Source organism: Antechinus flavipes, chromosome 4, assembly GCF_016432865.1.
Source record: "Antechinus flavipes isolate AdamAnt ecotype Samford, QLD, Australia chromosome 4, AdamAnt_v2, whole genome shotgun sequence".
Classification (NCBI taxonomy): Eukaryota; Metazoa; Chordata; class Mammalia; order Dasyuromorphia; family Dasyuridae; genus Antechinus; species Antechinus flavipes.
Genome location: NC_067401.1, coordinates 218,402,940 through 218,422,500, shown reverse-complemented (window position 1 = coordinate 218,422,500; position 19,561 = coordinate 218,402,940). Strand labels below are relative to the sequence as shown.

Genomic DNA, 19,561 nt, shown 5'->3' with positions numbered 1-19,561 from the left:
TCATTTTAATTGTTGGTATTATTAATGCTTACCTATATAACCATGGACAAATTCACTTAATCTTCTAAGTTTCAGTCTTCTCATCTGTAAAAGAAGGAGATTAGACTAGCTAGCTGTTTTTTAAGTTCATGTCCAAATTTAGGTCCTGGGATCAGTGAATGCAAAGCAGTGGAGGCTGCTTTGATTTCCAGTGAATTTTGCTGCTTTCAAGGGCATGGACCCCATCTGAGATGGTCCATATTTTCTGTTACCCTGTCTATCCCGGTACTCCCTTGTCACCATTACCTCATAAACTAAAGGCCTCCTAGATTCAGGTAGGTGATCATTCCTTTACAGAAGTGAGATCAGACAGCATGGAAATGAGACAAAAGAGAATTTTTTCTTTCAACAAACATTCATTGTGTGTTTGCTTTATGCTAGGCACTAGGATAGCCAGGATATAAATGAAAGGCGCTTACATTGTTCTAGAGTAGAACATATATATATATACACACAAGGAAAGAGGGGGGAGGAAGAAGGGGAGAAGGAGAGGGAGAGAGAGACAGAGATAGAGAGAGGCAGAGACAGACAGAAACAGAGACAGAGAGAGAGAGGTGGGAGAAAGAGAAGGAGAGAGAGAACATTTATACATAAATAACCAAGGGGTGGAGTCTAGAAACAGGAAAAGCTTATAGGAGTTTGCCTATAACTGTGCTTTGAAAGAAGTTAGAGGTTCTCATTCTCCAATTGATAAATGGTCAAAGGATATGAACAGACAATTCTCAGACGAAGAAATTGAAACTATAGACATATGAAAATATGCTCCAAATCATTATTAATCAGAGAAATGCAAATTAAGACAACTCTGAGATACCACTACACACCTGTCAGATTGGCTAGAATGACAGGGAAAGATAATGGGGAATGTTGGAGGGGATGTGGGAAAACAGGGACACTGATACATTGTTGGTGGAATTGTGAACACATCCAGCCATTCTGGAGAGCAATTTGGAACTATGCTCAAAAAGTTATCAAACTGTGCATACCCTTTGATCCAGCAGTGTTTCTAGTGGGCTTATACCCCAAAGAGATACTAAAGAAGGGAAAGGGACCTGTATGTGCCAAAATGTTTGTGGCAGCCCTGTTTGTAGTGGCTAGAAGCTGGAAAATGAAAGGATGTCCATCAATTGGAGAATGGTTGAGTAAATTGTGGTATATGAATGTTATGAAATATTATTGTTCTGTAAGGAATGACCAGCAGGATGAATACAGAGAGGACTGGCGAGACTTACATGAACTGATGCTGAGTGAAATGAGCAGAACCAGGAGATCATTATATACCTCAACAACGATACTGTTTGAGGATGTATTCTGATGGAAGTGGATCTCTTCGATAAAGAGAGCCTTAATTGATCAAAGATGGACAGAAGCAGCTACACCCAGAGAAAGAACACTGGGAAATGAATATAAACTGCTTGCATTTTTGTTTTTCTTCCCGGGTTATTTATACCTTCTGAATTCAGTTCTCCCTGTGCAACAAGAAAACTGTTCGGTTCTGCACACATATATTGTATCTAGGATATACTGCAACCCATTCAACATGTAAAGGACTCTTGCCATCTGGGGGGAAGGGGTGGAGGGAGGGAGGGGAAAAATCGGAACAGAAGTGAATGCAAGGGATAATGCTGTAAAAAATTACCCTGGCATGCGTTCTATCAATAAAAAGTTAAAAAAAAAAAAAAAAAAGAAGTTAGAGGTTCTACAAGATAGAGGTAAAAGAATATATTACACATACTGTATACAAGCAGGGAGTGGAAAATTTGAATGTTATGTCTGGGAAACTCCTACCAAGTCAGGCTCGACTCAAAAGGGAATGAAATGTAGTCAGTCAACAAGCATTTATTAAGCCTCTACTCTTATGTACCAGGCACTGCACTAGGCACTGAGACACAAATATAAAAATAGTCCCTGCTCTCAAGGAATTTTGTAATGACTAAAATTTATGTAGTGTGCGCTATGTGCCAGACACTAGGCTAAGCACTTTATAATTATTATCTTACTTGATCCTCAACAGCAGGAGGTGGGTATTATGAGTAACCTCATTTTAGTTGAGGAAACCAAGGTAAACAAAAGTGACTTGACAAGGTCACACTGCTAATAAGATTGAATTTGAATTCAGATCTTCTGACTCTAGGCCTGATGCTCTCTCCAGGGATTATCTCTCTAGTTCATGCTAAAGGAAGATTTGTGAGGCTCCTTTCGTGTCCTTTTGCAAAGCATTTCCAGTTGATACCACAGGGCCTGAGTACCCCAAGAGGACCATATATCCAGAGCTATCTTGAAGACCATCCTGCCCAACCCTCTCATTTTACAGATGAGGAGACTGAGGCCTGGGAATCTTAAGGAAGTTGTCCAAAGTCACAGAGGTTAGTAAGTGTCAGGAGAAGGGTTTGAACCTGGGAGCCTGTACTCTTTGCCCTGTGGCCATCCTTTTGTTTTTTGCTCTCTGGTCTTGGCAGTATTGTTGAATTTGAAGACGTACCAGGGATTAGGGATATTCAAAACCATAGACAGTCATGGAATTATACATGTGTGATCTGCAGTCATATGTAGTCAGTTTATTTAAAAATCTTCTGCTCCTAACGTTGGTAGCTAGAAGCAACTCTGTTCTTCTTTAGTGGAACTTAGAGTAGGAAACAAGTTGACTGGTCTCAGTTTCCAGAAACTGAGCCTTTTACCATTCTCTTCTTAGGGACTCTGGGGCAGTGGATTTTCCTCATTGGCTCTTGGGAAGTTAGAATGCATTGAGAGAATGCCTTTTCTGAATTATTCCCTTTACAATCAATTAATTTCACATTGTATGTCTCAAAGAGAACATAGGTACCTACATTCCCTTGAGTGTAGACCTGCCCATGCTAAGCAGTTTGGATTGACTTTTGGTGAACCTAGGCTAGCAAGAGAATGGCTTGCGGGGTTCTTTGATGGTCAGAGTCAGAGATTTTCCAGGATTGTCCTCCTCTCCCCAAATGGTTTTTTTGGCTTCTTAAAAGGACATTTTTTTCTCCTTATAGAAATGAACATTTGAGCCTAGGTGGTTGGTACCACATAGGATCAGATTCTTAGTCCATTCAGCTTGGAATTCTGCTTCTGATGGTGGCCTAAGGGGAGGTTTTGTGGAAGGGCATGGCTATCTGCTATAATAACATTTTCACAAAGCTTATATCTTGTGTTATAAGTGATGGGGTACTACTAGACTGTAAGCAGGGAGACGTAGATTCAAATCTTAGATCACTTAATGACTTCTTCTGGGTAAGTCATTTCTGTTTCCCTCTGTTTCTTCATTTGTAAAATGAGGGGGTTGGACAGATGGCCAACTGAGCTTCTTTTCAGATCTAGGATCCTGTGATCTCAAATGCGATAAGGTTTCTGAAGAAAGGAAGTATCACTTTCGGTGGAAATTTAGGACTCATGTATAACTCATGTTAGGATGGAGGAATATACACAGTCACATAATTTGAAAGTCAGAAGGATTTCAGTGGTCACTGAATCCAACCCATATAATTCCTAATATAAGCTTCCTGAAAAATGCCCTTCTAATCTCAGCTTGAACTCTTCAAAGAGGGAGATCTTCCCTCCTTTCTGGGCAGCCACTCCACTTTTTGAGGGTCTAATTGTTAGGAATTTTCTTCCTGACTTTGGGGCCTAAAGTCATCTCTTTTTGCTCCTGGCTCTGCCCTCTGGAACAAATAAAACAAATCAAGTCTCCTTTTCTTGTGACACGCTCAAACAACTTGCCTTGTTTTGGCAAGATTAGAATATGTTAGGTAGGAAAATTAAGCTCAGCCAGGAAAGAGAAGTTACAAGTTACAAAAAAAAAAAAAAAAAAGACTGATACCATATCATCCCTTCATTCTACATAATACCAAGCCCTTGAGTTTAACTCAGTGCATTTAAAAGTTAAATCATTATAAACAGAAAGTTAGGAGCCACTATGTGCAGTGTACATTTCCTGATATTTACTTTTATCAGAGCATTTTAAAATTCTCATTGTTGGGCATGCCTGTCTAATATGTGTTGCCTTTCAGATTTACTATTTCCTATCTGATGTCTACATTATCACATGGTAATACAGAAGAACTGAGAAGCGTGGAGAAAACAATCCCAAACTGTTTCTGAATTTGTCCCCACTTTTGAACTTAACAAATTATTGTACCAAGTTCTTATCTCAGTCACAGGTAGCCAGGCTACTTTTGGAATCCCTTCCTAAGATGACCAAATCTTTGGGCAGTCTAATAGAACTAATGGACAGGTACTGGAATTTAACCTGCTGCTGGTGGAACAACAAACTAGTAATTACTTAGACTGAAGAGGCCCTCCCTTCCATAGTCACATTTTCTTTGCACCCTCACTTCAGGCTGTAAAAGGAAGCTTCAGTATCCAAGTCAAACTCAAGTGTTACCATTTATCCCAACATTGGATTTCTTAGTAACAGGTTTTCTGAAAAATAAGACTGAATTTTATTCAGCAACTATCTTGTAAGCACTTACTATGTATAAGTCTTTTTCAATGTTTTTAATGATCCTACGCTATTTCTTCCTGAAACAAAAGCCCATATTTTTAACCTTAGTATACAGTAATGCTGGTATGACTGTAGGTCATAAAGAATTATAGTCTTTCAAGAATTGATTTTGAAAGTTACCCAGAAGTCAGTTGAAAGTAAGGTAGGGTCCAACATATTATCAAGGAATAATTGTACAAGAATAAGTGGCATAAAAAATGTTGTCAGAAAACTGAAGGACCAAAAAATAACTTGCTCTTATCTTTCAGTGAGAACAAGGGATAATCAGTGGGCTGTCTGCCATGCTTTGTTTTGGTATCCAAGCAGTGTTAAGAGTTTTAAAGGAAAGTCCCCAGTAAGTTGGGAGAGAATTTACATAACGAAATGGCACTGTCCTACTGGGTGAGGAGTCTTGCTTGGTTTATAATCTGTATTACTAGAGAGGAATATTGACATCAGTGAGATCAGAGTCACTGGTGCAATTTACTAAACCTATTTAAAATTTGCTAGAACATAGACTATTTTATAAAAGCATTTCCTCACCCACAACCTTCTTCATTTAAAAAAATATATTTTATAATCTCCACATCCTCTTCTTCTAAAGATTTAGGAAGAAGGGTGGGTAACTAAGTAGGGCAGTTCAATCAAGGTGGGTGGGGGAATTTCCTTCCACTCCTTTGTTTCTCTGTCGCATTCCTCCCTACTCCTCCCTACCATGTCCCCAAGCTATAGGTTTGTGTTTTGGCAAGATTAGAATCTGGTAGGTAGGAAAATTAAGCTCAGCTAGGAAAGAGAATGGGGAGAAAGAAGTTACAAAGTCTGAAAGCAATAGATTTAGGCATGCAGACTGGAGCCCTTGCTATATGTACTCAGGGTTTTCTAAGGTCACTTGAGGTGACTTTTTTGTGTCATCTCATGCCTACTTCCAATTTCTAGCAATTTCTTCCCAATTTCCAGATATTTCTGATTTTTTTTCAGAGTATACTGTGTCACTTGTTCTTGTTTGTCCTTGAAGGAGGACTGTGACATCAGGGAGATGATGTTATGACACACAAGTGAAGTGGATTTGAGTTTGGGAGGGCTGTGTAAGGTCACCTGCCTCACTTTCCCCTCTAGAACATTTGGGTCCAGGCGCCAGATACAGATAAAAATGAATTTCTTTCTTTTCTTTTCTTTCTTTTTTCTTTTTCTTTCTTTTCTTCCTCTTTTTTTTCTTTTCTTTCTTTCCTTTTTTTTCCCTGTCACTTAAAGATTGGGGGAATTACCCAGTCTCTGAGATCATGGTTGAAAATATACAGAGGTCTGGAATTAATGGAATATGGATTCTTCTAGTACCACTACACCAAACAAAATACCTTTGTATCTGTGATCCTAAGTCCTATTAACTTGCCTACCTATTTCTGGTTCAGAATATATAACATTATTATACAAACATTAGAGTGTACTGTTCCTATGGATTTGCTTTGTGATCTTGGGCAGATTATTCTACCTCACTTGATAGTACCGTGTTTCCCCGATAATAAGACCTATCCCGAAAATAAGCCTTCCCCTTACTGTGTAAGATTCCTCTAAAATAAGCCCTCCCCGAAAATAAGCCCTATTGAGATTGCTACTGTAGTGAAGATGATCCCCTGCGCTACACGCTATATTACGGTACCCTCTGTATGCACCATCCCCCTCCCCTCCTCCCCCCTTTGGGTGAAACGCATGCTGCGCTCTGAGCTGCATTCAATCAGAGCTGCAACAGTGAGCGCGTCATCCTGTTCTTCCCCAGTGATTTGCTTGCTGGCGCCATTGAGAGCATTAAAATAAGCCCTCCCCTGAAAATAAGCCCTCTGGTGTTTTTTTTCTGTCCAAAAAAATTAATAAGACAGTGTCTCATTATTGGGGAAACATGGTAGTGGTCTTGACCTCTCTGAGTTGTTAAAAAACAGCCTTCCAAATAAGTATTTGCCTCTAGACTAAAGAATAATATTGGAACATAAAAGACTGTTCTCCTTAATGTTTGGTTATATTTTTGGTGGGGAGGGAAGAAATACTGAATCAAATTCAATAATCAGGTTTCACTGTAAAGTATTTCACTGTGAAGTTAAAGTTTTAGTTGTGTTCACAGATGAATATACTGTATGAGTAAACCCCTAACCCTTAACTAACACTCTCCCTCCCTCCCTCTCCTCTTTCCTTTCTTCCCTCTCCCTCCCTCCTTCTCTTTCCTTCTCTCTCCTTCCTTCCCCTTCTCCCCCTTTCTCCCTCTCTCCCTCTTTCCTCTCCCTTTTCTCCCCTCCCTTCTCTATCTCTCTGTTCCTCTCATTTCCTCCTCTTTCCTTTTTTTTTCTTTCTCTTCTTTTTTTTACTTTTCCCTCACTCCTCCCTTTTTTTCTTTTCTCTCCTTTTTCTTCTCTCTCCATGATTATGTGGAGGGAAGGGGATTTCTCTCACACTATGTTTATTTTGCAATTAATCTAGAGTAACAAGGACCCATTCTTTTAAAAAAAAAAAAAAAAAAAAAAAAAACTAGCAAAAACCTATGAAAGCCTAGGAGTTTAGCTTTCATGACTAACTATGCTGGATCAAGGTGGTTTTTATCATCTGCTTTTTCAGTAAGACCCTGGGTCCCTTTTTCACTAGAGCTTGGCCATGTTTCCTATAGCCCCTCCTAGTATGGAACTCTCTGCTTGTAAAAAGGACCCCAGATAGGCTTCCCAGCTGGAGGTTTGAAAGCCCCTTTCAGTGGAAGCCTTTTGTCTCTTCCTTGATGGCTCTGAGTGAGCCCTCCCAGTAATTGCTTGCCACTGGGAAATCTAGTGTTGCCTTAGGGACTTTGATGCTTATGTGTCTACTCTAAAGATTGGAATCTCTTGAAAACGGAGTGCCTCTTTGTGTTCTGTAAGCCGAGTTGCAGGGGGGGGAGGAGGGACAAAAGCAGAGACAGGTGGGCAGCAGCAGCTCTGGAGAAAGAAACCTCACTTAGGAAGGAAAGCTAATCATACTAGGAACTTCATACTTTAGAGCTAGAAGGGATCTTAGAGCTCATCTGTTTCAGCCCCCTCATTTTACAGATGAGGAAATAGGCCAAGGGAGAGGGAATGGTTTGCTCAAAGTCCCAGAATTAATATACAGGGCACCTCCCACTACTCCACTGCTTTTTTTCCCCAGAAGCTCAGACAGTCTTGGGTAGGGGCTGATTTCACCAAAGTGTATGTAGAAAAGAATTTGGGATTTGAGGTTAAAATCACATACAGGCAAGGTTCATGGCCTTATAGTAAAAAAATTTCAGCACCAAAGAAGACAGCATTGCTGTTATTGTTACCAAATACCTCTGAGATTTTTGTGACCCTTGATTTTTGATCTTTCTGTTTAGAAATAAATCCCTTTCACACTAAAAATAAATAAATGAATGAATGACTTTGCTTCCTCAACTTAATAGAAGGAAATGTTTTTCTGAATAAACAATTAAGGGTTAAAACCAATTCCTTTGAAGGCAGAAAGCCAGTTATTTTAATCATAAGAGCAACCCAAGTTTTGAAAAAAATATAGAACCTTCTTTTTTTTATTTGTAGAGATGTAAGAACTATAGATTAAAGCATCACATATTGTTAGACTTGGTTGCTAGGTTGGTTAGCTTTGCTGAATTGCCTTTCCACCCCTCTCCCACACTCTTATTTATTATTCCTTATTATCATTTTTGAATGATTTTTGAGCTGGGGGAAGACATAGGTATTTAAGATGTTCCAAAAATTTTTAAGCTTAAAACTTCATTGAGACTTTGGGGATATGTTGTGTATTAAGAAATGAATGTGATATAAAAGCAAAAGCTATCCCTTTTTATTTTTTAAGAGAGAATAGTAGTACTCTGGTGGCATTGGAAGAAATAATGGCTTCAGATCTAATTCTTCTAATCCAGTTTCCTTGATTCATAGATTCATTCAGTAAGGCTATATTGAACATTTACTATATCTATCACTATGCTAGGTGTCAAAAAGAGCAAAGACCATAGAATGGAACAATTCTTGCTTGCCTTCAATATGCTTACATTCTAGAAAATGAGGGAACCAGATAGAGATTTAAGAGACTTGGCTAAGATCACATAGTATTAAGTGTAAGGGCTAATATTCACATCCTCAAATGCAGAGACATAACCTATTTATGTAGAAACCATCTCAAAAAGTCAAAGAAAGAAAGCTATATTTCAAGGACTATAAATGTAACTAGTAAGTATTATCCATTTATGGGGAATAGAACTGGGAGAATAACTGTGGTAGAAAGAATATTGGATTGAATCAGGAAATCTGGGGTTCACTCAACCCACTAATAAGTAACTCTGTGATCTTAGAATTACAGAACCTTTGAAAATTTTACCTCTTTCACTTCATTCATTGAACATATTTTTTTTTTATTTACAAGATATATGCATGGGTAATTTTTCAGCATTAACAATTGCAAATCTTCTGTTCCAACTTTTCCCCTTCTTCCCCCATCCATTCCCCTACATGGCAGGTTGACCAATACATGTTAAATATGTTAAAGTATAAGTTAATTACAATATGTGTATACACGTCCATACATTTATTTTGCTGTACAAAAAGAATTGGACTTTGAAATAGTGTACAATTAGCCTGTGAAGGAAATCAAAACTGCAGGCAGACAAAAATAGAGGGGTTGGGAATTCTATGTAGTGGTTCATAGTCTTTCCCAGAGTTCTTTCGCTGGGTGTAGCTGGTTCAATTCATTACTGCTCTATTGGAACTGATTTGGTTCATCTCATTGTTGAAGGGGGCCATGTCCATCAGAATTGATCATCATATAGTATTGTTGTTGAAATATATAATGATCTCCTGGTCCTGCTCATTTCACTCAGTATCAGTTCATGTAAGTCTCTCCAGGACTCTGAAATCACACATTCATTTATTTAAAAAGATTTATTGAAGCCTGCTATATGCTAATCATCAAATAGAGTAAAAGTGTGTGTGTGTGTGTGTGTGTGTGTGTGTGTGTGTGTGTGTGTATTATCTGTATAGTCTTTTAAGATTTACAAAATGTTTTATACCTTGCCTCAGGTAATTAAACCACATATTATTATTCTTAATTTATAAAGGAGAAATTAAAGTCCAAAGAAGTTTAGTGTTTTATACGAGATCAAACAGCTAATATGTGTTTCTGTCAGTATTTGAACCCAGATCATTTTCTCAGATTCATGCTCTTTTTAATATCCTCTTCAGCATCCTGTTAAATGAAGAGACTTGACGCGGTGATTTATCTTTAAAACATTTTTATTGATTTTTTTTAAATTCTCAGATTTTCAGGTATATTCCTCTAGCCTTTTTTTCTCAGAGAACTATCCATTGTAACAAAGAATAAAAAAAGATGGTATGGGAGTGGGTAAAAATTTTAGCCATACATCAATCAAGCCTGGCATTATATACAAGATTCTGCACCTGTGGATAAATTTTCCCCTTTCCCTCTGGTCCTGCAAAGAAGGGTAGAAAGTATATTTTGTTCTTCTCTTCAGAATTAAGCTTGATTATTATAATTTATAGTGTTCAATTTCAAATTTTTGTTTTTTCATTAAGTTTTGTGTACTAAATGACTTTTGAGTACCCTTCTAATTTTAAATCATTCAGATAATCATTAAGCATTTATTATGTACCTACTATGGGCTATAATTAGAATTCTCTAAAAGGGGAAGAGGCTGCTTCATTTTAAATGAGATATTTGTAAGGTACTTAGCACAGTACCTAGCATGTAGTGGGCACTATATAAATGCTCATTCTCTTCTCCTCTTCAGCTAAGCAGAATGGGGAGAGGAGGGCAGAGAAAGAATCAGAGCTAGAGCAGGGAAGTTAATGGGAGAAGAGTATTTTTCAAGCTAGATGGGTCAACCAGAAGAACCTATTGACATGCCTCATAGAATCTTTGAAGAAAGGACTCATGGAATATTAGAACTGAAATGACCCCTAGAGATAGATCCTTCATCTCCAACCTCCTCATTTTAGAGAGATGAGGAAAAAAACAAAACCAAACCCTGAGAATTAGGAGGTCAAATAACTCACCCATTTAAAAAAATGTGAATAAATTGAGTGGTTTGACCACTTCTGAGAACATGTGGTAAACAGGTATAGCCCTAAAAGACCAGGAGTGTAAAGTGATGCAACATCCAGAATTACTGTGGTAATTAGAGACTAACCGGTCTGATCCACAGTGCCTAGGAATAGACAAAGCAGATGAGGTGATCACTCCATCCCTGGGACTGATTGTAAGAAAGCACAGTATGCTGACTAAGTAGCAGCTAGAATGGCTTGTGAAAAGTAAATTGTGCCAGACTAATTTAATTCCTCTCTGTGATAGAGTGACAGGCCTTTGTAGATAAGAAGAAGCAATAGATGTAATCTACCTGGATTTGCCTAGGAGTTCTGAGTTTTATCCTATGATTCTGCTTGCTGTTACTGGAGGAGGGAAAATTGGACAAAAGGCACTTTTTACTAATAAATGATAGGGGCAGGGGTAGAATAGGGATAAGAGTAAGGGCAACATAGAGATGGGACCAGCTGATCAGCTGGACAGGTTAGAAAGTAGTAGATTTGGGAGGGGCAAAAACTAGAGGGAGAAGCAAAGGGTCTTAACTATAGGAGGCCCAAGAGGGTGCTTGGAAAGAGAGCTCTTAAGGTACACGGGAGAAAAAAAAATCATATGTCTCTGTCTTTATAGAGTGGTCCCTAGAAAGTACTTTATTGGGGAAGGGGTTGAGAAAACAGCCTTCAACAATCCTATTTATAAGTTTTAGTTTATGTACTCCACAAAAATTCATGGAGTATATAGTAGCATTGCCAGCTTTTCTGGGTTTTAGGCTAAAGTTGTTTCCAGTCATCCAAGTTCCCATCCTCCATTTTCCTTGACCTTTCTTCTTCCACATATAGTCAGGTTGCGAAGTCTTGTCAGTTCTCCATCCACTCCATTTCACCTCTAGTTCTCTAGATATTTCACAGCATTCTCCTTCACAAACTTTCCATTTTAGACAAACTGGTCAATATGAATGAATGAATAAATGGGAATTTATTAATTTTGGCTTCTATCACCTTTGTTTATGCCTTTGGATACTTTTGTTTGTTCCCCAGGCCTGGATTGTATTTCCTCCTCATTTCTACCTGTTAGAATCAATCCTTAACCTCCTTCCAAATTTACTGTGGGAAGCTTTTCCTGATCTTCCTAGATCTTCAAATCATCTTGTATTTTACCTATTGACATGTTATATCCCTCAGTAGAATTGACTTCTTTTGCTTCAGCAATGCCTGGAACATAGTAGATGCTTTAATAAGTGTTTATTGACTAGACTATGAATAATAGCATTGTACATTTGTTTAGTATTCTGTAGTGCTTAGAGTATTCTTTTTTGTATTTTGTCTTTTTTAAAGTTTTTGTATCGCTATCATTTTAAATTATATTCTCTTCTCTTCCCTTTTCCTCCCTTTTCTTCCCCAAGCAGCCCACTCTTGAATGGTATAGTTATTGATACGTCATTTCTTCCATTAGAATATAAACTACTATAGAATATAATTTGTTTTTATAAATGTTTTTTTCTTTTGATAAAAGTGATTGGATATAACATCTATTAATTTATCTACTGCCTTGAATTTATTTTCATTTTCATCTGACTATATTTTGGGAGTAGTAGTGAATTTCCTATTTATCTCTCAGTTTATAATATTCTGCTTCCTTTTATTTGCTTTAAATATATTTCCTTCAAACTTAAAAAAGAATATAAGCCCCCTGAGGGCAGATTGTTTTTGCCTTACTTTGTATCCTCAGTTTTTAGTGCAATGCCTTGTATATAGTAGAGGTGAGGAAACGAAAGGAATAAGGAGAAAATGTATTCATTACATTATCATTGATTAAGCACCAGTGCTGGGTTCTGGGTCTGTGGAGGTCTGATGTCTTTCCCAATTTATTTATCCTCTCACTCTTTCCACATCCAATAAATTCTACTGTCTCTCTTAAGACATGATAAATACTCTGTTGATATTAAAGCTCTAACAATTTGGGTTCTTCCTACTTTTCCTTCTTTTTTGTTTTTTTAAGACATGGTATAGTTTTTATTTTCAAAAATTACTATTCCTGATTATAAAGCTTCTGTAAGACCTGGAACTGTCAAGTCATTATAACATCGATAAAATGCTTTTTGTATAACTACACTCTGATATGGGACACACAAGTAGCATTATCAACTTCATTTTGTGAATGAGTAAACTGAGTCTCAGGGAGGTGATGTCACTCATTGTTGCCCACTGTCCCACAGCTAATGATAATTCTCAAAGTGCTTTTACTGTCTTTTGCCTCTTGCTGTATCCACTTAGCATAATGTCTGGCACATAGTTCCTTTCTACTGTTCTAATGCCCTTATGTTATACTCCCCTCTCATCTTCTAAGATACAACAACACTGGCCTATATGTTGTTCTTTGAACACTTCACACCCCAGTTTCCTATCTCAACTTTTGCACTATCTCCCATAACTGATAGGCTCTTTTCCACCTCCTAGTTTCACTAACTTATGTCCTGCATAGATCCCTTCTTTTTGCAGGAGGCTTTAGTAGTCCCTTCCATCTGCCAAGAGAGATAACCTTCTATCTATTCTATATTTATCATTTATATACCTCGTTATTTACATAATTGTCTCCTTCATTAGACTATGCTTCCTAAGGACAGAAACTACTTTTGTCTTTTTTTTTTTCCTATCCCCAGTGCTTTGCACAGTTCCTGACATATAGTTTGCCCTTAATTAATGCTGATTTACTTGACACAACTTATATATATTAGAGACAGGACTTGAAATCAAATCTTCTTACTAATAATAACAGGCTCACATTTTATAGTATTGGAAAAAAAAGTTTACAGGGTTCTTTTCTCATAGTGATCGAGAGTTAAGTGGGGGTGTGTGTGTGTGTTTTCCTCTCTGCACCTTATTTCATTGGTATAACTAATTTTTGATGAGGTAAACACCTTCTAATCAATTCAGCTCAGCAGATAATCTATAATTTAGAGTCTTGGAAATTTACTTGAGTCACTGAGAGAGCAGGGCACTTGCCCAGTATCACAGAGCTAGCCTCTCTTCTCGAGTCTGAGGCTGGTTCTTTGTTATACATTACCTGATGCTGCCTGCCATGTTTTCATCATTCTGTAAATTTTCAAGTATCTAGTACTGGTGTTAAGTACACCACTAGACATAATACATATTAAGTACATTGATATAGGTACCAGGAAGCCCTCCGAAAGCCACAGATTACAATCCAGTGCCATATGGCCAGCGTTGCAGATTAAATAATATGAGTGAAATAGAATACTATTTTACTGTAAGAAATAATGAGAGGAACATCTTCAGAGAAATCTGAGAAAATTTGAATGAACTGATACAGAGTGAAATGAGCAAGACCAGGAAAACAATTTATACTGTAACACCAACATTGCAAAGACACAAGTTTGAAAGACTTCTGAACTCTGATTAATGCAATGATCAGCTGTAATTCCAGGAGAATGATGATGCTTGTTACCCATCCTTTGATTTAGAGACAACAAACTTTATAACATATCATAAATATTTTTGGACATGGATGGCGTAGGAATTTGTTTGTTTTTTGTTTTTTGGTTTTTTTGTCCTTGTATGAAGATTTGTTTTATTTTTCCCCAGTGGTGGGGGAGGGGATTGGAAGAAGAATAAATGAAATTGGGGGGAAAATGAATTAAAAAGCTCTTAGATTTGATGCTCCCCTAATAGATTAGTTCTATCATATCCATTTGCAGAAACATAGCAAAGAACCAAGCACAGACCAAAATTTAGGAACCCTCTGATCTGCTGCCAGACAAGGGTATGAATTATTTCCCAGTGTAGGCATAGCAGAGCTGCAACAGTGATATGGTGTTCCTGGGACTTGGGGGTCAGGCTCATTCTGCTTGTCCCCAGAGGGAGGTACCCAGAATGTCTGGGTGGGTGTCTAAATGGACACTGAATGGGTGGAAGTTGCAAAGGCAAATTTAGGCTTTGTGTCAGGGAAAACTTCCTAAGCATTCCAGTTCTTTAGTAGTGAAATGAACTTCCAGGAGGTAGATGGGAGCGGGATGTATGTGAAATGGCACAATGGTAATGGGTGGTTAGAGCTGTGATATAACAGGTTTCAGTCTGCAGTCAGTTCAGACCCACTTGTTAGTTGTATACCATTCTAGCCTAGCCTCAGATGCTTACTGGCTGTGTGACTTTAGACAAAAAAGGTAGCTTTAATTTCCTAGCTATAAAATGGGGGTGGTAATAGTACCTCCCATTGTTGTTGTGAAGATTAAATGACACAGTTTTTTTTCATTTTTCAAAATACATGCAAAGATAGTTTTCAACATTCACCCTTGTATTTTGCAACCCTTGTGTTGCAAAATTTTCTTCCTCCCTCTCCATCTCCTCCCTCCCCAAGATAGAAAATAATCCACTATAGGTTAAACAGTGACAAGATATTTGTAAATACTTACCAGTGCATGACACATATTGGTAATTATATACATGCTAATTATTTTCATTATTTTTGTAGTGAAGATTTTTTTCAGTTATAAGCTGGATCCAGTGACCTCTGAGGTTCCTTCCACTCTTTTTTTTATTATTATTTTTAATGTTATCTTGCATTTTTATTTTGTTAAAACATTTCCCAATCACATTTTGATCTGATTCAGACTATACTCAATAGGGCTATGAGTTTGATAGCTCCTTTTTTACAGCATAGTAATATTCTGTTACATTTATATTTCACCATTTCTTCAACCATTTCCCACTTTAGAAGTGATGCCTCCATTTCTAAAATTCTGTGCTTCTAAATCTCCCAACCTTCATAGACATGTAGGCCATTCCTGCAAGTCTCCAGTGGCTATCTTGGAATCAACAAAATTTACCCACTAGAATGGAATCACTGCCCTTTTCTAAAATGCTTATTACTTAAAGGAAGGGATGATGAGTTTTTGACAAAAAACTTAAGCCATGGTCCTTAAAATTCCCCGGAGACTAGCAGGTTTAATACTAAGCATGCTGACTTGTTTCCTGTTCTTTCCACAGAGAGCGAAACTGTTCAGTATCACTATGGACTGAAGGATCTGGTCACAATCTTGTTTTACATCTTCATCACCATCATTTTGCATGCTGTGGTACAGGAGTACATCTTGGATGTAAGTATTACCCAACCTTAGGTTTGGTTCATTCTCCAGTACTTTCTACCTGAGTTGAAGCCAGACAGGTTTGAATTGAATCCCATTTCAGTGTCCCCCACTCTCTGCCACCCAGCCTCCTGTGTGCAAGTTGCAATCCTTTAGTCCCATAGACCCATTATCATGGTTCTTAGGCTTATTCTGTGGTCGTGAATAATTACAACTTAGAAATGACAAAACAAAAGCCCTGTCTGCTCATCATTCTCACCAAGGGGGTTATTTTCTTGATTGCCTTAATATAGATGTACACAGGCCTACTATTGGGACAGCTAGATGACACAATGGAGGGAGCACCAGCATTTGAGTCAGAAGGACCTGAGTTCAAATCTTACCTCTGACACTTAACACTTGAGCAAGTGTGACCTTGAGCAAGTCATTTAACCCCAGTTGTCTTTGCTAAACAAACAAAAAAATACAGTCCTACTATTTAATTCTTGCTAATCACCTCAGTTTCTTTTCATTTCTTATAGTTCCTTGAGTCAGTCCTGGACTTATAAGCCTGGGTTTACATTTCACCTCTAAGATTTACTAGTAACTATGGACCCTGGGAATGCCACTTGATTGTAGAATGTCAATATTGTTCATTAAATGAAGAAGTGGATCTAGATCAATGATTCTCTAACTAAACACTCTTAAAAATTGTGCTTTTGTTTGTGCAGGTTATCATCGATATCTTTTGTTATCTCACTCTTATTTCCAAATAAAAGCTTTCCCACCTCCCCTTCCCTGAGAACCATCCCTTGCAACAAAGAATAAAAAGAAAATTTGTTGAATTGAAGCAGTTCAACAAAACTAATCAACACATCAGCCAAGTCAGACAGCATAGGAAAGTAGAATAATCTCCTGCTTCTGACAAAAAGAAAGGGTAGTATATTTTACCATCTTTTCTTCAGGGTCAAGTATATGAAAATTCATTGAGCCCTTAGTTTATACTTCATACATATTAAAAGAAGAAGAGATAAGGAAAACATAAGTCACAGACTTTATTTAAAGCAAGTCTTAAGTATGGAGAGTTATTTATGTTCTTTTGTCTAAGAAACAGTCTAGATCATTCAGACTCTCCCAAGTTGCTTGTGTCTGGCCTGGCATAGGATATAATCTGAATGGCAAAGCATATGACTTAATACTTCAGTGTTAAATACCTATTCGCTAGATATTTAATAAATACATTTCAAGTCAATGCTTGCTTCACACTTTTAATATTATTAATATTATGTGGGAAAGAGATGGAAGTTGTATGTACATTTTTTTTTCTTTTTTTTCCTTTAGAAAATCAGCAGGCGACTTCATCTCTCCAAGGTCAAACACAGTAAGTTCAACGAATCTGGACAGCTGGTAGCCTTTCATCTCAGCTCCTTGGTCTGGTGCTTGTATGTTGTTGTGACGGTGAGTGACAGTCATCATAGAAGGTTACATTTGGCAGCCTTTTATTAGGGGGATGGTCTAGATTGAGTGGAACATGCTGTCAGCATTTAAAAAGCTAATGAAAATAATTGCAAAGTACTTAGCAGACTAGAAGAAACTAATAAGTACTTTATAATCCTGAAATACTTTCTGCCTAAGAACTAAAAACATTTTTTTGCCAAGAATTACAAATGTGGTTTTGGGGAGACCACATTCCCATAGGCATTCAAAGCCTACTATATTCTGATTCAAATTTCCTTTGTCTCTCACTCTCATCCCTCTCCCATTATAGTAAAAGTGGACAACCCACCATTCCCCATTCTGTCCTATCCTGTTTTGGGGGGCCTTTTCTCATTCTGCCTATGTCATACGTGGAATGGACTTTTCTGCCTTTCTCTGTTCAGGTTCTTCCAACAGGATCCAGGTTCTGTTCTTTTAACTTCTTCCCCCTTCCCAGCATAAAGTCATCTTTCCCTGCTAAAATTCTTCATTTTGGACTTACATTCATCACATTCTTTTATATATCATAATTATTTATGATCCTTTAGGGCAAGGGGCTATGTCACAGTTCTACTAGATCAACTAGCTGTCTCAGATTTTAAGACTCTTGATCTCTATTACCTTGATAGCAAAGAACATTAGTTCTCTTATTTCATCATTAAATCCTTAACATATGATACAGTTGCACATAGGTGTATCTAAGTTTTAGCTTTAAACACAATAGGTGCTTAATATGCTTAATGGATGGAATTGCTTTTTAACCCAACGTATTTCTGTGACAAAAAGGGATTGAGCAGGAACAAAAAGTGGAGAAGCTCAGCAAAGAGGATAAATATCTAATCCAAGGTCAGAGTTCGTTACCAACTAGAGCCAGTCTCTTATTTTCCACTGCATTGCAGTTTTCCTTGTTAAGAGTACTGATTCTAACAGCTCAAATAGTTTTATGGATTTTTAAATATATCTTTATGATATAATTATGAGATATTTATGAGATATATATGTGTATATATATAAAGACATATCTTTTATGATAAATTCAATTACACAAACATTCTTATGGCTAAAATAGCTCCACATGATGGACCATTCATGAGCATTTGATATGTATTGAAACAATATACATTATGTTGAGATCCACAAGGACTGTTTCATTCATACCAGTTGTATCCCCAGTACCTGGCACTTATTAGGTGCCTTATAAATACTTTGATTGATTAGAGACAGCACAATAGTAGTAGGGTTTAGATACAAGAAAATTTCAGCACATCAGAAGAAGTCAGTCAGTCATGTAGTCTTCATCACAGCAAGCTTTGACCAGTATTACTACAGAAGTCTTTAACAATAACCCCACTTTCTTTTCCTGGAACTCCCATCTGTAAACTGCCCTCATATAGGACATGGAGCCAGCTTTGTATGAAATCCAAACATAGCCCTAAGGAAAATTAGCAAAGCTCTGGTTCCTTCCAGCTAGGAGACCCATGAACCCATGTTCTAGACTCATACATTAAAAGCTGGAAGCAATATTGGAAATCATTTTACAGAGGAGGAAACTGAGGCCCAGGATAGTTAAGTGAATGCTAAGTGCTTAAGCACTATTATCTCATTTGATCCCAACAGCAGCCTTACAGTAATAACAATGATAGTTGTTGTTATCATTCTCATTTTACCTTTGAGGAACTGAGGCAAACAGGTAAGTGATTGGCCCATTTTTGGGTGGTGTCTGAGGCCTATTTTGAGAATATGTTTTCCAAAGTCTGGGCCCTCAGCTACCTCCCTAACGTACCCTGAGGGAACAGTCCTGATCAACCAAAGCCAGAACCAAAATGGTTCCTCCTCCTTGTTAATGATAAATAGGAGAGCAACTTGCTCAATTACACCAGGGATTGAATAGGGAGGAAGAAGGCCTCTGCATTATTCAGGCCCTTGTGAATGGCAGATACCTTCTATATCGCTTACTATTCCACTCACATCCAGGTTTAGAGGGCCTTAGCCTGGCTATGTAACATAAAAGCCTGAGCTTGCTGGGAGCATTCAACATGCAAGTGAATGTAAATTCTGACTTCCCTTCCCACTCCTACCCCCAGATTTCTCTACTGTCCACTGGAGTTTTGAAGTGGGGGAGGAGTGGCTTGTCTCCTCTCCTTACAAAAGTATTGCCTCATCTCTCTGAATCACATTTCTTCTTCAGACACCACCCTAGACATTGTTTTCCTCCCTTTTTCATGCCCTCTCCCACAATGTGACACATTTAGACCAGGTTTAGGGGCCAAATGTCATTACTTGGGGTGATTTTTTTAAACCCTTGGAAAAAGTGAAACATTCAGTTGTTTTCATCGTTTTTCTCCCCATCCTCCCCCTCCAGGGATTTCTTCTCCTCCTCTTTGAATTTCCAT

At 37.8% G+C, this 19,561-nt stretch overlaps 1 protein-coding gene across 1 annotated transcript in view; it reads left to right on the top strand.

The window, feature by feature from the left end:
* The window catches only part of TRAM2 (translocation associated membrane protein 2), a 110,044-nt gene that overhangs the window by 64,951 nt on the left and 25,532 nt on the right, over positions 1-19,561 (top strand). The window contains exons 3-4 of the mRNA XM_051997151.1: positions 15,616-15,725; positions 17,034-17,150. Coding sequence (XP_051853111.1) covers positions 15,616-15,725; positions 17,034-17,150 — 227 coding nt within the window. The remainder of the gene's footprint in view (positions 1-15,615; positions 15,726-17,033; positions 17,151-19,561) is intronic.